The 15,797-nt window shown below is 31.6% G+C and overlaps 1 protein-coding gene across 4 annotated transcripts in view; it reads left to right on the top strand.

Annotated features, from left to right (window-relative positions):
- Positions 1–14,205, top strand: part of C13H1orf185 (chromosome 13 C1orf185 homolog) — a 38,382-nt gene extending 24,177 nt beyond the window's left edge. For 2 of the 4 annotated variants that reach the window (XM_031684246.2, XM_072974473.1), the window contains 3 exons: positions 1,635–1,770; positions 12,253–12,289; positions 13,485–14,205. In XM_031684246.2, the coding sequence (XP_031540106.1) occupies positions 1,635–1,770; positions 12,253–12,289; positions 13,485–13,879 (568 nt within the window). In that variant the 3' untranslated portion in view covers positions 13,880–14,205. Of the gene's footprint in view, positions 1–1,634; positions 1,771–5,823; positions 5,860–12,252; positions 12,290–13,484 lie in introns of all 4 variants that reach the window. The other 2 variants (XM_072974472.1, XM_072974474.1) reach the window with 2 other exon arrangements.
- Positions 14,206–15,797: the final 1,592 nt, after the last annotated feature.

Here is a 15,797-nt window from a genome sequence, read left to right as displayed (position 1 = left end):
GTTGAGGGAGTGATGATAAACTAGGAGTTGTATTTTGGATAAAAGTTTGAAAGCGTATGAGGCATCCAAGTAGAAATGTCAAATAGACAGGTATACATGTGTGAACTTCAGGGGAGAATTCAGAACTGAAGATTTAGGTTATTATTAGGTTATTGATGTCCATAAGGCATCTAAAGTCATAGAACTGGATGAGTGGATTTTTGGTGAATGAGAGTTCATAAAAGACAGAAACTCGAGGAAAATGAGAGGTCAGGGAAGGATTATTTTGTTTTGTTTTCCTCGAAAGATGGAAGGAATCTCCCTTCTTTCCCACCTCTACTAAATATGAACCATCACCAAGTTCTATTTATTTTACCTCAAATTTCTTAAATTTATCCATTTCTCTCTATTACCACTGGCACCACCTTATCCAACTTATCATTATCCCCCGCATAGACTCCTACAGTAGGAGTTATAAGTGACCTTCTGCCTTCACCATTGTCCTCATTTAATCTCTTCTCCACATTTCAGCCAGATATTTTCCAAATACAGGTCTGATTAAGTTACCCCACCCTTCCACCCCGTTCCCACTATATTATAAAGGACTTCCCATTGCTTTTAGGATAAAGACAAACCAACATGACTTTTAAGGCCCTATGTGGTCTGCCCATGCATACTCCCCAGTTTCATCTTCCACTTTCCCTCTTGCTTTCTGTACTTCTGCTACGCTACAGTAATCTGGTCAGTAGGTCTTTGTACTTAATGTTCCCTCTGACTAGAATAGTATTACTCCTACATCCTGCAACTCCCCTCCTCCACCACACTCTATCTAATAGCTGCTCCCATTTCTTCAGATGCCCAGTTCAGTCATCACTTCTGCAGAAAAGCCTTCACTGACCTCTCTAACCAGGTTAATTCTCTTTCTTATGTACTCACACAGTAGCAGGTAGCTTTCCTTGTGTTAATACCACATTAAGTAACATAATATGATTTCTTGAATTAATTTGAAAAATTTCAGTATCTCTGAAAGACGAAATGTCATTCAGCATTAATTTTTAAATTGCTAAGTTTAGAATTATTATTAGAAGTGACATCCTTTTATACCTAACTATCTGTCTTTGATCAGCTGGGTTTTACTAGCTGCTTTGTTGTTTCTAACTTCTCAAAATTGTTTGTGGTTGCATGCAAAAAGATCACAGGTACTCTTCCTTTGTGAGTCATTAATTTCAGTTCAGTTGCCTCCCACTTTCTTTTGCCAAAGATATTATTAAATATAAAATTGGCCAATAAGTTTCACTTCATTTAATTTTCTTTACATTAATTAATTAAAGACAAATCTATGAAAAGACTAATTGACATTAAAGGCGATTATCTCACAACCAGAGAGAAGGTTATGAAAAACTTGTGATTAATCTTCAAAATGGAAATATTAACTCCACAAAGTAGCTTAACTTACATTCTGTGAATAAAAGGTATAATGAAATCAGTAACATGAAAAGTTGATTTGCACTTTTGAAAATAAATGTGTAATAATATATTTGTTCTGATTTTAAAACTTTTATGTAGAACTATTGGAAACAAAATAATTTTAATTGTTTTATAATTGTTTTTATAATGTGATTCATGTTTAATATTCTTTATGAAATATTTTTCAGAGAAATATTTCAGAATTCCAATTATAAAGTAACTAATGGGAGATGCAGGCCAGGACCATCAAAGGCAAAGATTAAATCTCATTCTCCGTGTGTTTTTATTTCTCGAAATTTTCATACTGGAAGATTCCAGTTACAGGTAGAGTATAATATTTTATAGTAGTCTTTTCAAATAATTTCTTTTGACATCATGTCATTTGCGTTGTTGTCTTTAAACTGGTAAGAGTATCCACTGTTATTTTTAAATTTGAGGGATAACAACATGGAGCTAAATTTAAATTACTCAAACTAGTTAGAGTTTCTATAGCAGGAAACAAAAATTAAATGAAAATATCTCCTTCTACAGTTGATTCTGTCTCTAGCTTAAGAATCTATATTCCCCATATTGGAATTGTTATAGGGATGAAAATAAATGGCATTCAAAAAAAAAAAAGCAAAATTGCTAGGTCTATCAGAAGAAAGGGATTTAGAGATAAGAAGATCCTCAGATAACCAAATAATCTAACCAAACCAATTAATTGAAATTAAATACAATTTTACAAGGATTAATTAAGAGTTCATTACATTCTAAGTTCTGGGCCCTCCCGATTGAGGATGGTAAGTCCTAGTGTAGTACAAGTGTAAGAGGTAGATACGTAATTAACTTTGTGTTATATGGTGTTATATGGACAAAATAAAACAAGGGAGTGACCATAGAAATTTAAAACTATGATATGGCAAAGCAATGTATTAGTAATTTTACATGTGTTTGGACTCCATGTATACTATATTCTGCCCTTTTTGTGCTGTTATGTTTCTGAGATTCATCTTGGTTGGTGCATATACCCATCATTCATTATTTTTTATTGTTTTATGGTACTTCATTGTATGAATATATCAGATTTTATGTTATGGACAGGTTGATTTCCGTTGTTTTTTAACAAGATTTCCATAGGGAATGTACCTGACAGTAGAATTGCTGACTCATGGGTTTTGTGCATGAGTCACAAAACCGGTGTTCAATATTATTAGATAATTTCAAATTATTTTCCAAAGTTGCTCTATTAATATACATTTCCTTAAGGCATTTATATTAGCGTTTATTATAGGAAATTTTTTCTACTTATGCTTTTATGGTATGATTTTTAAGTAAATAATTTTGGAATGATTTTCAATTTATAGGAAAGTTGCAAAGGTGATATAGTATAGAGTTCTCTTGTACTTTTTACCCATTTTCCCTCAGTATTAAAAATCTTGTTACCATGATACATCTGTCAAAACTAAGAAACCAACATCAGTCCATCACTATTAACCAAACTCCAGACTTTATTTGGGTTTCACCAGTTTTTACATGAATTTACTTTTGCTCCTTCAAGACCTAATGCAGGATACGACATTGCATTCATCTCTAATTTCTTCTGCTCTGTGACTGTATCTCTGTCTTTCCTTGTTTGACCTGAGCTTTACGGTTTTGAGGAATACTTTTGTAAAATATTCCTCAATTTGGATTTATCTGATGTTTTTCTCATTATTATACTGAAGTTATGGATTTGGGGGAATACCACTGAAGTGAAACTGATATGATTTTTAAAATATACTATTTTTTTGAACAGCAATATAACATTTTTTATTGATTTGTAATCATTTTACAATGTTGTGTCAAATTCCAGTGTAGAGCACAATTTTTCAGTTATACATGAACATATATATATTCATTGTCACATCTTTTTCTCTGTGTGCTACCATAAAATATATTATTGATGTATAATTAACTGCAATAGAATACAGAATCTTAGATGTTCCACTCAATAAATACTGACAAATGTATATACATTTAAAAAACACCCAAAACAAGATATAGAATATTTTTATCTACTGAAAAACTTCCCTCAGGGCCCCTTTCAGTCAATTCCTCTCACCATCCCAGGTAAGTACTTTCTGATTTCTGTCAACAAAGGCTAGTTTTTATCTGTTCCAGATTTCATACAAATGGAATCATGTAATACGTATCTTTTATATATGGCTTCTTTCATTTAATACAAGTTTTGGGAGTTCACCCATGTCACCGCATGTATTGCAACTTTGTTCTTTCTAACTAGTACTCTACTATATGAATATATAATATATTTCTGTATTCTCTTGTTGATGGACGTTTGAATTCTTTTCAGTTTTTGACTAGTATGACGAAGGCTGCTCTAAATATTTATGTACTTTTAGAAAACATATATTTTCATTTTTCTCGAAAAAATACCCTACCATGGAATTGGTGGGGCTTGGATAGACAGATGTGTATCTTTATAAGAAACTACCAAACAAGTTTCTGAAATGATTGTAACTTATTTCACTCCCATCAGCGGTTGAGTGTTCCTGTTTCTCTACATCCTTGCCAACATTTGGTGTGATTAGTGTTTTTTATTTTAGCCATTTTAATGGGTGTGAAATTACATTTCAATATGTTTTAATTTACATTTTTCTGATTACTAAAGATGTTGATCACCTTTTCATATGTTCATTGGTTAGTTGCATATTTTTTTGTGTGACCTGCCTGTTAAAGTTTTGCTCTTTTTTTAAGTTGAGTTATTGGTTTTGTTTTGTTTGTTTTTTAAATTAATGACTTGTAGGAGTTCTTAATACAATTTGGATACCAGTTTATTGTAAGATGAATATGTTGTGAATACTTTTTCAGATTTTGGCTTGTTTGTTCATTGTTATAATGGTATCAGTTGATAGTAGAAAGTTTTAACGTTGATAAAGACCAATCTGTGATTTTTTTCTTTTAAGAGAAATTTGTATTCTAGCAAATATTTATCTTTCTAAGTTTACAAAGATATTCTATATTTTCTTTTGTATTTGCTTTGTAGTTTTGGGTTTTATGTTTAGGTTTATGAGGAAAAGATCAAGTTTATCTTTTTCCATGATGATATCCAGTTGTTCCAGACAATTTTGTTAAAAAGATTTTCTTTCCCCGTTGAACTAGTTGCTTTGAATGAAAATCAATCTACTGTATATGTGTTGGTTTATTTGTTGAACTCTATATTCTTTTTAGTGAGCTATTTATCCTTAAATAATACTGTACTGTCTTGGTTACAATAGCTCTAGTAGTCATGGAATCAAGTTTTGTAAGTTTTTCTCCAACTTTTTCTTCTTTGTTAAAGAGTATTTTGGCTTCTAGTTGCTTTGTTTTTCCGTGTAATTTAAAAAGCAGCTTGTTCAGTTCTTCAAAAAGGTTTGCTTGAATTTTTATTGTACTGGCATTGAATCTATAAAACAATTTAGGGAGAATGGGTATCTTAACATTGATTCTTCCAATCTATGAGAATAATATTACTCTACTTTCATTGAGTCTCTTTAAATTTATTAATTTTATTTATTCAGGTCTTGTTTTACATTAGTTCACAGTTTTCAGTATAGAAGTCCTTCATATTTTTTTAGATTTATTTATAGGTAGTTTATGCTATGGTGAATAGTATTAATGAAAATTTTTTATTTCCCAATTGTTTGCTCTTAATAAATACAAATATAATTGATTTATCTTATTCTGAATTGTAGATCAACAAGTTACCAAAATATCATAAAGATGTCCTGTATACCCATCACCTACTTCCCCCAATAATGACATCTTACATAAGTATACTCTATGAAAAGTATGCTTTATATTTTAAGTATGCATTATCAAAACCAGGAAATTTAGACTACAGACCTTACTCAAAATTTATCAGTTTTTGCATGTACTTACTTTTTGTTGTCTTTGTATATAATTCTATGACATTTTATCGTATGTATAGATTTGTATAACCACCACCACAATCAACATATAGAATTGTTCCATGCCCGTAAAGGAACTCCCTCATGCCACCTTAATAGTCACTCTCCCTTTCCCTAACCTTTGGCAACCACTGATCTCTTCTCCATCTCTATAATTTCATCATTTCCAGAATCTTATATAAATGGAATCATATAGCATGTAGCCCTTTGAGATTGGCTTTTCTTCACTTAAAATAATACCCTTAAGATCCATCTAAATCATTGCATGTATCAATAATTATTTTTCCTTTTTTATTGCTGAACACTATAACATTGTACCACAGTTTGTTTAACCATTTACCCATTGAGGAGTATTTAGGTTGTTTCCAATTAGGAGCTAATACAAAATAAGGATGCTATGAACATTTGTGTACAAATTTCCTATAAACATTAGTTTTAATTTCTCTAGAACACTTGCTCAAGAATGCAGTTGCTGGATCATGTGGTAAGTATGTTTAATATTCAAAGAAACTACCAAGTTGATTTCCAGATTATGCCATATTTCCAGACTGTACCCACCAGTACTGTATAAGAGAATCATGATTGATACTTAACCAGTATTTTAAATTTTAGCCATTTAAAACATGTGTAGTGATTTTAATTTGCATTTCTTTAATGCAACAGCTCAACAGTCCAACAGATGTTGAACAGCTTTTCATATTTTCATTTGTCATCCTTATATATTCTCTGGTGAAGTGTCTGTTCCAGCCTTTTGTACATATTCTAATTGGATTATCTTTCTGTTGAATTTAGAGAGTTCTTTGTATATTCTGGATACAAGTTTTTTGTCAGATATGTGATTTACGAATATTTTCTCCCATTTGTGACTTGTATTTTCATCCTCTTAACAGCAAATTTTGCAAAGCATAAGTTTTTAATTTCAGTTAAGTCCAATGTATCCATTTTTCCTTTTTGGATCATGCTTTTAGTGTCATGTTCAAGAACTCTTAGTCTAACCCTAGGTCACAAGGATTTGCTTCCATGTTCTCTTCTAAAAGTTTCATAGTTTTAGGTTGCTTTGTTTTATATATAACAGCTTTATTCACACCTCATACAATTTGCCCTTTTAAAGTCTGTAATTCAGTGGTTTTTAGATATTCACAGAGTTGTAGAAGCATCTTTGCAATCAAGTTAGAGTACTTTTATCACCTCAAAAGGAAATCCCACATCCTTAGCAATCACTGCCCCTCCATTTTGTCCCAACCCTCCTAGGCCTAGACAACTACCAATCTACCTTCTATATCTATAGATTTGCCTCTTCTAGATATTTCTTATAAAAAGAAGTATACAACACATCATCTCTTGTATCTGCCTTCTTTCATGTAGCATAGTGTTTTCAAGCCCCATCCGTGTTATTACATATATCAATATTTTATTCTTTTTCATGGCTGAAGAATATTCCATTGTATGAATATGTCACATTTTGCTTTTCCATTTATCAGTTGAAGGACATTTGAGTTGTTTCCACTTCTTGGCTATTATGAATAATGCTGATGTGAACATTCGTAAGTTTTTGTCAGGATGTATGTTTTCATTTCTCTTGGATATATACCTAAGAGTGGAAATGCTATGTCACATGGTAACTCTATGTTTAATATTTGAAGAACTGCTACACTGTTTTCCAAAGTGCCTGCATGGTTTTATATCCCCACAGACAGTGTATGAAGTTTGTAATTTGTCATACCCTTGTTAACACTTGTTACTATCTGTCTTTTTTTATTATGATTATCCTAATGGGCATCAAGTGGTATCTCATCATGGTTTTGATTTGTATTTCCTTAAAGGCTAAAGTTACTGAAAATCATTTTGTGTGCTTATTGAATATGTCTGTCTTCTTTAGAGAAATATCTATTCAGAGACTGTACTTTTTTTTTTATTTGGGTTATTTGTCTTTTAATTGTTGAGTTGTAAGTGTTCTTCATATATTGTAGATCCAAGTCCTATATCAGATATATGATCTGTAAAAAGTTTCTCTCATTATATAGGTTGTATTTTCACTTTCTTATGGTGTTGTTTGAAGGACAAAAATTTTTTATTTTCATAAGTCCAGTTTATCCATTTTTTTCTTTTGTTTCTTGTACCAGTGTTGTCATATCTAAAATCATTCCCTAATCTAAGATTGTAAAGATTTATACCTATGTTTTCTTCAAAGAGTTTAATAGTTTAACTCTTATATCCAAGTGTTTATCCATTTTGAGTTTTTTATATATATAGTGTGAGGTATGGGTCCAGCCTCACTTATTTGCATGTATATGTCTAATTGTACCAGTTCCATTTGTTGAAAAGACTATTCTTTTCCCATCAAATTGTCTTAGCAGTCTTGTCAAAAATTGACTGACTATGAATATGAGCATTTATTTCTGAAATCTTAGTTCTGTTCCAATAATCTGTGTATCTATCCTTATACCAGTACCACACTGTCTTAATTACTGTAGCTCTGTAGTAAGTTTTGATAGCAGTAAGTTCTCCAAATTTGTTCTTCTTTTTCAAGATTGTTTTGATTATTATAGTTTTAAATTTTATATTTCTATCTTTGATCCATTTTAGTTAATTTTTATATAAGGTGTAAGGTTTAAATCAAAGTTTATTTTGGGAGGTTTTTGATATTTAATTGTTCTAGCACTATTTATTGAAAAGACTATCCTCTTCCATTGAGTTACTTTTGCAACTTTTGTCAAAAATCTGTTGGGCATATATGTATGAGTCTGTTTCTGGATTCTCTATCTCTATCATTGACCTATGTGTCCATCTCTATCAATACCACACTCTAGCTGTATAGTAAATTATAAAGTTGAGCAGTATGATTTCTCTCATTTCATTCTTCCTTGTCAACATTGTTTTAGGTGTTCTTGGTTTTTTTTTTTTTTTGCCCATTCATATAAATTTTAAGGTAAACTTATCTCTAACTAGAGAAAATCTTGTTGAGATAATGATGGGAATTACACTTAGTTTATAGATTAATTTGGAGTGAATTAACATTTTTTCTACAATTGACCTGTATTCTGTGACCTGTATAAATAAATTTGTTTATTACTTCTAGTAGGGTTTTTTTTGAGACCCCAAAGTGTTTTCTTCATATGCAATCATGCCATCTGTAAACATACATCAGTTTTAGATGACTGGATAAAGAAGATGTGGTACATATATATATATTGTAGGAAAAAAATGAAATAGTGCCATTTGCAGCAACATAGATGGACCTAGAGATTATCATATTCAGTGAAGTAAGTCAGACAGAGAACAACAAATAACATATAATATCACTTATATGTGGAATCTAAAAAAAGATACAAATTTTATTTATAAACCAAAAATAGACTCACAGACATAGAGAACAAACTATGGTTACCAAAGAGGAAAGGGTGAGTGAGGAATAAATTAGGAGTCTGGAATTAACAGATACACATTACTTTATATAAAATAGATAAACAACAAAGACCTACTGTGTAGCACAGGGAACTACATTCAATTTCTTGTAATATATAGTGGAAAAGAAACTGAAAAAAAAGTATGTATGTATGTATATGTATGTGTATGTATAACTGAATTGCTTTGCTGTACACCTGAAACTAACATTGTAAATCAACCGTACTTCAACAAAAAACAAAATTTAAAAAAATCAGTTTTACTTCTTTTCCAAATCTTTACGCTTTTATTTTATTTTCTCATCTTTTGCACTGGGTAGGATCTCCACTATAATGATGAATAGAAGTGTTGAGAGCAGATATCTTCTATATATTCTGATCTTAGAGATCATACATTCAGCTCTTCACCATCAAGTAGACTAGCGATAGGAGTTTTGTAGAAACATATTGTCAGGTCAAGGAAATTACCTTCTATTCCTGATTTCCTGAGAAGTTTGTTTTGTCATGAAGGGTTGCTGAATTTTGCCAAAGGCTTTTTATGCATCTTTTGAAGTTGGTCACATGGGTTTTCTGTTTTATTTTGTTGATGTGAATTACATTTAATTTTAATTGTTAAGCCAACCTTATATTCCTGGAATAAATCTCACTAGATTTGATTTACTAACACATTTTAAATAATTGCAGCTGTGTTCATGAGGGGTATTATTTTGTAATTTTCTTACCTTGTAATATTTTGTTAGATTTTAATATCACAGTTATTCTGGTCACAAAGCAGTTGGGAAGTGTTTCCTGCTCCTCTACTTTCTGAAAGTTTTTAATGTAGAATTGTCAATATTGCTTCCCTCAAACTTTTTTTCTAGAATTCACCAATGAAGTCATCTGGATCTGGAGTTATCTTCAAGAGAAAACGTTTTACTATGAGTTTAACCCCTTTAATAGATACAGGACTATTTAAATATTCTATTTTGTATGTTTTAGAATTTTATCAGTGTATTTCTCCATTTTATCTAAGTTGTTAAGTTTATTGGCATAACGTTTTTTTGAGGGGGAGGTAATTGGTTGATTGGTTGGTTGGTTTCTAATGAAGGTGCTGAGGATTGAACCTAGGACCTCATGCATGCTAGGCATGCACTTTACTGTGAAGCTATTATACCCTCCCCACTAGCATAAGGTTTTTAAAGATTTCTTCTTCTTATCCTTCTGAAATCTATAGAATCTTTAGTGATGGCATTCTTTTTATTCCTGAATCTATTTCTCTTTCTTGAATCAGTCTTACCTGAAGTTTTCCATTTTATTATTCTAAAATGTTTATTCTTTTATAATATAAGCGCTTAATATTGAAATTTCCCTCTAAGCACTTCTTTTGCAGCGTCCTACAGTTTTTAATATAGTTTGTTTTCATAATTACTTAGTTCAAAAATTTTTAATATTTCCTTTCTTTGTCTTTCAATGATACTGACATTTTTGAAGAATATAAGCAAGTTATTTTATAAATCATAGACTGTTCCACAGTTTGACTTTTCCTTGTGATCGGGTTCAGTTTATCGCATCTGAAGGCATACAGGGCACATCTGCTCTTGCTAGTGGTTTTACTTGATCACACAGTCAAGATGATGTCCGTTCTTCACCCACCGTATCATACCTGTTTTTACACTTGCAATTAATCAACAATCTGTGTGGTGACACTTTGAAAACATGTAAATATCCTTCTCTTCATCAAACTCTACATCCTAGCTATATAAATTATTATTGCTTTAGCTAATCTTTACAAAACTGTAACAATATGATGATTTTCCAGTTCTGCCACTCCCATCCATATTTGTCATTTGGCTTTCTACTGTGAGAAAGCTCTCCTTCTTCCTTGTTTAATTAATTTAGTATCAGTATAGACTCATGGACTTCTATTTTATTCAGAAGATTATAATCAGTTACTATTGTTATTTTGAAGCTCAAATTTTCCTTAATTTAACCAGTAAGCTACCCCTTCAAGATTGTCTCTCTGTCTTTTTAAGCATGTTTCCATCATTTTTTGAGTCCTTACTTACTTCTGAAACTAAAGCAACATTTTTGAAAGAATATTCATTGAATTAATATCTATGTATCATAACATATTTAACTATTTCCTTTCTCTTATAATTTTAAATTGTAGGTTTTAAAAATGCCAAACAATGTTGTGATGAACAGTCTGGTAACTGAGTATTTATACAAATCCAAAATTACTTATTTGGCATAATAGATTTCAGAAAAAATTCTACCTGTTTATATGTAGCAATATATAAGAATGCCCATTTTTGTCATCGCCTTTGTTTGAGTAGAATTTTAATCAGTCTAGTGCATTATTCTGTGGTTCCCAGACCAACAATATCAACATTGCCTGGAAGCCTATTAGAAATGCAGTCTCAGACTGTCACCCTGGACCTACTGAGTGAGAATCTGCATTTTAACAAGTTCCCCCAGGTAGTACATAGTCACATGAAAGTCTGAGAAGCAATGTTCTAATATAATTTATACAGACTGAATTGGTCCTAAATCCATGCAAGGTAATTCAGGAGCCTATAATGGCATTTATATTAATAAAAGGTGAAAATAACAAAAAAAGCAAAGTAGGTTATGAAAAAAGTGTTTATGTGTTATCCTATGTACACACACACACACACACACACCCATATACATGTATATCCCAAGCAAGCTTTTTTGGGGAACAGGACAATGCAGATCAACATAGAGTATTAAGGTTATTCCCCCAGAACACAGGAGACAGTGTTATTATCTCTCCAGCCTCATCTTCACCCACTGCATACCAAATACCCTATGCACTAGCCCATTGTTTACCTAGTGGTCTAAGGAGAAACTGAATCAGAACCACTTGTGGAGTGTGTTACTATGCATATTCCCAAACCCCACTGCCAGAAAATCTATTTTAGTAGGGTCCGAGATCAGCGTTTTAATAAGCACAACAGGTGATTTTGCTACCCTATGTTTGAGAACTCCTACTCCGCCACACTTCCCAGAACACATCTGGAATATTTGTTTGATCAAATGTTTTGTTTGCTTCAAAAGAATAGTCACATTTTTATTAAAGCCTTTAATTAGAATTCACTTTTTTGTTGTTGTTAGTTAATAGAATGAATAAGTCTATGAATTCTACTTACTTTTTTAGCCATCTCTAGTTATAATAAGTGACTCTAAGTTAGTGAGGATGGAGAGAAGTACTCCTGTTGAACTCTATTTCACCTTTTCATTCCCTATCCTGGAGACTGCCTTCTTGAACCAATTCACATTGATACCTCAATGCTTTGCTTTCCTGTCAATATATCCTGGTAAAATAAATTCATATCATGGAAAAGAACATAATGCTATCACAAATTGATTATGATGTTAACATGTATTATTCTTATATAAATATATGTCAAATATATTAAAGAAATTATTTTAAAATATTCATTTAAAATTAAGTTACATTTTTTATGTAGGAGGAGCAAAGGAAAAAGGAAACAGCACATGTGAAAGGTACTTTTTCTCAACTATTTTTTAGAGAAAATTGTGATCAACTTCTAGCAATTCCAATCTGAAAGAGTCAAGAGGTTATCCTAAATATTACCTAAATATTTTTAAAAACCATGAAAATTTAAGGGGAACATTTATTAATTAGTATGTGAATGGGTGTATATTTTTAGAAAACAAAACTTGCAATGTCATATCTTAAATCAAAACGTGAAATTTTAATTTTTGTCCCTTATTTATGCCCAAAGTTATCATTGTATCACACAATAATGACAGAGAGTCAAAAGACATGAATGTTTTGTTATCCTTTAGATATTGACTTAGTACCTCAAAACGTGACCCTCTTACATAATTTTAGAAATGCTGGATGTAACATGTAATGAAATATTTAAAACAGCTTTTACAATTAATATTGTATGTTAATATCAAAAATTAATATGTAAAATGTTATAAAAGATATTTTAGTATATTGTATAAATGTGATATTTTCTAAAACTCAACACTTTAAATTTACCAACTGTGCAGCATAAATAATATAATGGGAGAAAACATGAGACTTAGGGTAACACAAATCTAGATTGAAGTCCATCTTGTATCTGATTTTGTTGAGTCATTTCTCTAAATCTCAATCTTATCTTTTGTGAAGTGGAACTAATAACTACCTTGAAGAATAACTGAGTGTAAAAGAAATGTGGAAGTATATGAACTGCTTTGTAAATTGTAGAGCACTATAAGAATGTTAGTTGTTACTTTAATTGCTGTAAAGCTGACTCATAGACCCTTCCCACTGTAGATCAAACGTTTGGTAATCTACCTGCTGAAGGAGGCGTTTTTAAAATTTTACTTTTAATAAGATCCTATTTAGCTATAAGTAGTTAAGAAATTATATGCCATTTCTGATTTTAAGGGATATTCCAGAATTGAGATGTTTTAGCCTGTTTAGTGTCTTCGGTGAAAACAGATTGCTTTTATTTAGGATAGACTTTACTACTCTTCATTATCGTGAAAATATTGCTGACTCCCAATTGCATATTTAATATTGTAAGGATAATGATAGCAACTCAGAATTTTCACTGTAGCATCATCCTGTTCATTAAAACCTTAAAAAGAGTTTGAATTTTAAGAAGAAACACTGTCCTTATAATTAAGATTTGGCTCATGAATATATAATACTCATAGTAAATTGAATTTTTTTTTACAGCAATTAAAGATCACTCTAAAGATGAATTCTGCCTTGCAACAAAAAAGGTCATTTGTGACCCCTCAGAGACTAGCTTGGCAACAAATCCCAGCAGTGTTACCTTAAGCTTATCAACGTTACCATCTGATTCTTATTACAGCCAAAGTGTAGAAGTAGCTGATGACTGGTTTTCTGATGATTCTCTAGCGAAAAAGAACTCTCCAATGCCTTTTCTCGGGGAGCCTCTAATGGAAAAAGTATTTTTGTACCTGTCAACCATTCCATTAGAAGAATGTACTGAAAATGTACTAAATATGACCCTGTATGATGATCAGAAAGATGACAACATTAAGGAAATATTTACACCAAGAAATACAGAGGTTGAAATACAAAACCTTCAACATAATATTGAATGACTTTTTTCTTTTGAAACTTTGTATACACTGAAATCATGTACAGTTAAAACTGAAATACCAGCTTCTGAGTCTCTTAACATGTCCATGCCAATATTGCTTTTCTTGTTCTTTACGATAGAGTGGTCCTACTTCCCTTGCCAATTATTTCTAGAAACAAAATCACAGGAAGAACTAGAGCAATATCATAAGCATTAAGTTTAACTCCTTGTATCTCTCAAAGGACATAATAAATAATACAAATGTATTTCAACACACAAGAGAAATACTTTTAAGAAATATTCAGCACAAATATACTTTTAATAAAGTACTCACAGCATTTCTTTATACTTTTGACATTTTCGATTTTATTTCAATGTGGGTAGAGTTGGGCAGAATACTTCCATCACATTTTCTGAATTTTCAATACGTAAATCATCTACCATTCAAATATTTTTCTGTCATGATTTTTGTAAGCAATATTTTACTGCTCTAGCAGGGAACCTGGAACACTGTGAAGAATCCAGAAAACAGAAAATGGTTTTCTTTGTCCTCTTCTGTCTGTTTCTCAGAATGGCTCCCCAGCCCTTAACCCACTATGATGAAAATGTGAGCAGATATGTTTATAGGCCCCTGACTCAAGCTAGATGAATCAGAATTCCTCTGTAATCTGAGAGACCCTTGGTCAGATTTCTATTTATGACTGAGGGATTTCTGACACCCACTCTGTAATTTATCTTTTTTTTTTTATTTCTCATAAATACTCTCTATGTAATTAGTCTCTTTTTCTTTCTTTCTTTTGAGAAAAACAATTAACTAAGTATAATATTACTGTTTGTGGTTAAATTACTCATACCAAGACCTGTGCATATCTTCCCAAGAGATAAGTCATACCTATTATAATACATGAAATGTAACTTGTCTCAGGTAAGGTAGTAACATTATTCAGGCCTAACATTTCTGTCCTGGGGGACTATTAAAAAGGATTAGAACAGCTTGCTTTTGAAGCCTGGTCATTTCTACCTATTATACGCTGTGAGAACATCTCATGGATTGTGAGAATATCTCTTTATATCCACTCCTAAATCTAAATAAGTTGTTTCAGCTCAAGATCTGTTAAGGAGCTATAAAAGTGTTTTGAATTGGTTTCTGTCTCTTGGTGTTCTACCAACTTTGATCTTACTGCCTGTCCCAGAGAAGAAAGTCCTCTCTAATTTTGTAAGATCCTAAAACCTCCCTAGGAATTTGAGGTTGCAGATAAGAGATTCTAGCCTCAGTCTGACTAGTCTCTGAAATAGAGGAAACATAAACTGGGGAGTCATGGGCTGCCATGTCCCACCTTGTGGTTTACAAAGGGAAAAAACAGCAAATGTGTAGTGAGAGAGTAGCGAAATATTTACAAAGTGAAGAGCAGAGATGAGAGATCAGGAGAATGTGATTCCTGGTTTTCTAACAGTGCTTTATTCCCATTCCAGCCCTTCATGAATCCCGCCTTTGGTTTGGTAAGGCACTCTTGTATCCTAATTATAAATTTCCCTTTTTGCTTAATCTAACAAGATTTGATCTCTGTTGTTGACCATCATCCTTGAGGCCTGTTTTTAACTGTAGTTCTTAGCTTTGGTAAAGTGCCCTTGTAATCTTTAAATAAATTAGCCTTTTTTCATAAACTCAAGTTTCATTTCTGTTACTACAACCAAAGCACCCTAACCAAATTCTTGTCATTACAAATGACAAAATAAACATATCTTTGCATTTAAAGTAATTATTACACTATAATGATATGATTAATTGAATGTATTTCTTCAAACCTCATACATTTCCTTATTAAAATGTTCCTTTGTATTATAGTTACATACATTGTTCTCTTTGAAAAGCCTAATGAGCATATGTACATATGAAATTATACCAGTCTAAAATAATCTTCAAGATCTGTGAAGGATCT

The sequence above is a fragment of the Vicugna pacos genome, chromosome 13 (genome assembly GCF_048564905.1).
Source record: "Vicugna pacos chromosome 13, VicPac4, whole genome shotgun sequence".
Classification (NCBI taxonomy): domain Eukaryota; kingdom Metazoa; phylum Chordata; class Mammalia; order Artiodactyla; family Camelidae; genus Vicugna; species Vicugna pacos.
This window is presented reverse-complemented; position numbering and strand designations above follow the sequence as displayed.